Raw genomic sequence first — 3,417 nt, 5'->3', positions numbered from 1 at the left:
CCAGCAAAGCCAGCCCTTGGACAGGCTGGGGGAGGCATTTAAATGTATCCCCGATCCTTCCAGGGGGGCCCTGCCCCCCACCTTGGAGTCACCAGGGGGGCGGGTGTTTGCTCTCCAGGCCTTCCCTCTGTAGCCACGCACACAGAGGTTTTGGCTGTAGTGGGCGTGGCCAACTCTGAAGCTAGCTGGAACTCCGTTCCTGCCCAAAAATAGCCCTGGAAGAATGGAAAATTTGAGTCAAGATTCCCAAGTGAGGACAACTTCCAAAACAATAATTGTATTAATTTTGGTGAAGGTAACTGACCCAATCCTGTGACAAAGGGTATTTCCCCTCCATTACTTGGGTCTGTATGATTGCCATATAAACGAATTAAAGCTTCCACGGATCTTCTTGTCACTACATGGTAAAACCACTGATTTAAGCACTGCCGAAGGAGTTCTATGTTCCAATTTATAGGCGACCCTATGAATTAAAGCTATCATTAACAGCCTTGCTCAGGTCTTGCAAACAAATGACTATGGCTTGCTTTATAAAGTCAATCCATTTCTTCTTGGGTCTTCCTTTTTCCCTGCTGCCTTCCACTTTTCCTAGTACTGTCTTTTATTTTTTGGCTGAGCCTGGGCTAAATTGGGAAGCGCCCTGCTCATTCATTTGGGAGCCCATGCCGCCAATCAGACTTCCTGATACTTTGTGAGGAATGATTTCTGAAGCCACGCAGAGAGCAGAGTCAGCCAATCCATTTGCCCCAGTGTTCCCTCTAAGCTGAGTTAGTGTGAGCTAGCTCACAGTTTTTTAGTCTCCGGCTCACACATTTTTGCCTTCGCTCAGGAAGGATGGCTCCAGAGCAAACTAATTTATGCAGTAGCCCAATCACTTGCTCACAACTTTAATGCCAGCAGCTCACAAATAGAATCTTTGCTCACAAGACTTCACAGCTTAGAGGGAGCATAAGGAGTTTACAGTATTTTCCATTGCTCTGAACTCTCAAAAGGAGGATGTAACAGGGATTCCTCCCCCCCTCCCCATTGCAAAAGTGTAGCAGAGAACAATCTGTAGACCAGTACCAGATGGCAGACTAGCATTTCCAAGCCAGGCAAAGCCACACCTAAATCACAAGCTGCCCAGCTGACTACGTCCCCCCACCTGGATAGCAGCAACTGAGTTTCTTCTGAGCTGCTGATGCGGTGCCTTTTCTGGTGCGAGGCTTTGGTGGTGTGGTGGTCACATTGGTGGCTGGAGGCTCGCTGTTCTCACCAGGAAGGTAGGTTTGGTAGCCGTGTTCAAAAACAAACTCTGGTGCAGAAACTGGAAAATATATGGACGAGAAAGATTAATTTTCCAGCACCTAAACATTGCAACAGGGCATAGTGTCTACAGCAACAAAAGAAGAGCACTGCTGGGTCAGCTCAAAGGTCCGCCTACAGTTTCCAGCCAGACGCTTCCAGGGAGGAAGAGGAGGAGGAACCCTGACCTGAATAGCCCTGGCAAGCCCAGTCTAGGAAGCTAAGCAGTGTTGACTCTGCCAAGTACTTGGATGGGAGACCTCCTTGAAATACCAAAGGCAGTAGGCGGGGGCAGGCTTTATTTATCCACCTCTCTGAATATCCTCCAGCTCCCCAGAAGGGGTCAGTACCATGACTTCCAGGTCCACACAGAGTCAGTCACCAGAGGTCACCATGGCTTCCAGGTGCACATGCACATATACAAAAAATTTTTAAAAAGAAGACAAAGATGAAGAAGATGGAGAAGAGCTCCCCTCCAAGCTTCACCTTCCTGCAACTGGTATTCAGCGAGACTGTCTCTGAAGAGGGAGGTTCCATTTAACCAGCCCTGTCTTCCATGAATCTCTCAGGTCCCCTTTTAAAGTGACCTAAGCCAGTGGCTATCGCCACATCTCATGGCAGTGATTCCATAATAATGATATTGTGTGAAGAAGTTCATCACTGAGTGTCACCTAATGCTATTTATGTATTCCATTTTTTAATTTGCTGTCAGTTCACAGCTGACACGGCAACCCCGTGGGGGTTTCAAGGCAAGAGAGGTTCAGATCAGAGCTGCCTCTGCATAGCAACCCTAGTTGTCTCCCACCCAAATCCGAGCCAGAGCCGACCCTGCTTAGCTTCTGAGATCTGCCAAGACTAAGCGAGCCTGGGCTATACAGGTCAGAGCATTTTGTTCCCAGCCCGCCTTTCTTGTTCGGACTCAAGGCAACTTATGTAATGCAATGAGAATCTATACTGCCAATCAACTGGAACAAATATGTCAGATCATTCTGTAGTTGCTAATTCTGCTCTTGGCACTGAAACAAGAAGATCATCCTTTCCACACACACACCGGCACATTTCCTTAACAATGAGAGAAACAGCCCAAATTTCACCAATTAAACTCTCCAGGAGCTCAATCAGAATGATATGAAGCTTGATCTACAGATGCAGCAGAATAGGGGCTCCCACATCAGGCTATGGGCAGGAAGGGAACACGTCTAATATTTTCCATGCCCAAATTCCCTGCCCCGCCCCCCAAATTAGCATTACCACGGAAAGTTCTACTCTTCCACTTGCAAGGACCTATACAGGGAAGTTTTGAAAAATGAAATCACTCGCCTGCAACCCGAAGGGGGCACAGATAGAGAGCACGGGGGTGGGGTGGGGTGGGAGACTACTGTCAATCAATGCTGTTTCCCACTCCCCACCCTCATTTTCCCACCATTGCTCCACTGAGTAAGGGGTAGGGAACTTTAGTGGGAGGTTGCCCTCTGGAAGCAGGTACGTGGTAACCATAGGTACAGCCCATTCTACTCTGCTGGTGTTTTTTTATGGCCTGATTTTTATGATTTTTATACTGTTTTTTCTATGATTTTATCATCTTAGGGAGCTGTCCTGAGGTCTCAGGGGAGGCAGCATTTAAATTTTCTAAACATAAATAAACATACCACCACAGTCTGCCGTGTGTCTAGGCCAGGCACCTTTAAGACCAAGTTTTATTCAGGTACAAGCTCTCCCTCCTCTCTGCGAGGACAGATCTGCACATTCCCTCCCCCAATAGCTAGCAATCCAAAACAGTCCAGTGGAGCCTGAGTGGTGGGTGATGTCAGGGGGTGTGGCATATGCAAATGAGCTATGCACCTCTTTTTCTACGAAATGACCCCTGACTGTCTCTATGATTTCATCATCTTAGGGAGCTGTCCTGAGGAGGTCTCAGGGGAGGCAGCATTTAAATTTTCTAAACATAAATAAACATACCACCACAGTCTGCCGTGTGTCTAGGCCAGGCTCAAGAAAAGCTGGGATCCTATGCATTTTAGATGTGATCATGTCCCCCTCAACTCAGTAGGGCTTGTTTCTCTCTAAGTATGAACAATCAGGTTTTGCATCCATGAATCAACATGGGGGGGGGGGGGGTTTTTAAAAAAAAAA

At 47.5% G+C, this 3,417-nt stretch overlaps 1 protein-coding gene across 1 annotated transcript in view; it reads right to left on the bottom strand.

The window, feature by feature from the left end:
• The window catches only part of ZFP64 (ZFP64 zinc finger protein), a 14,510-nt gene that overhangs the window by 7,548 nt on the left and 3,545 nt on the right, over nt 1-3,417 (bottom strand). Inside the window, exon 3 of the mRNA XM_015418489.1 lies at nt 1,145-1,306. Coding sequence (XP_015273975.1) covers nt 1,145-1,306 — 162 coding nt within the window. The remainder of the gene's footprint in view (nt 1-1,144; nt 1,307-3,417) is intronic.

Source organism: Gekko japonicus, unplaced genomic scaffold (assembly GCF_001447785.1).
Source record: "Gekko japonicus isolate JY-2015 unplaced genomic scaffold, Gekko_japonicus_V1.1 scaffold224, whole genome shotgun sequence".
Taxonomy (NCBI): Eukaryota; Metazoa; Chordata; class Lepidosauria; order Squamata; family Gekkonidae; genus Gekko; species Gekko japonicus.
Note: the sequence above shows the minus strand (reverse complement) of the source record. Positions and strands in the feature narration are given on the sequence as shown.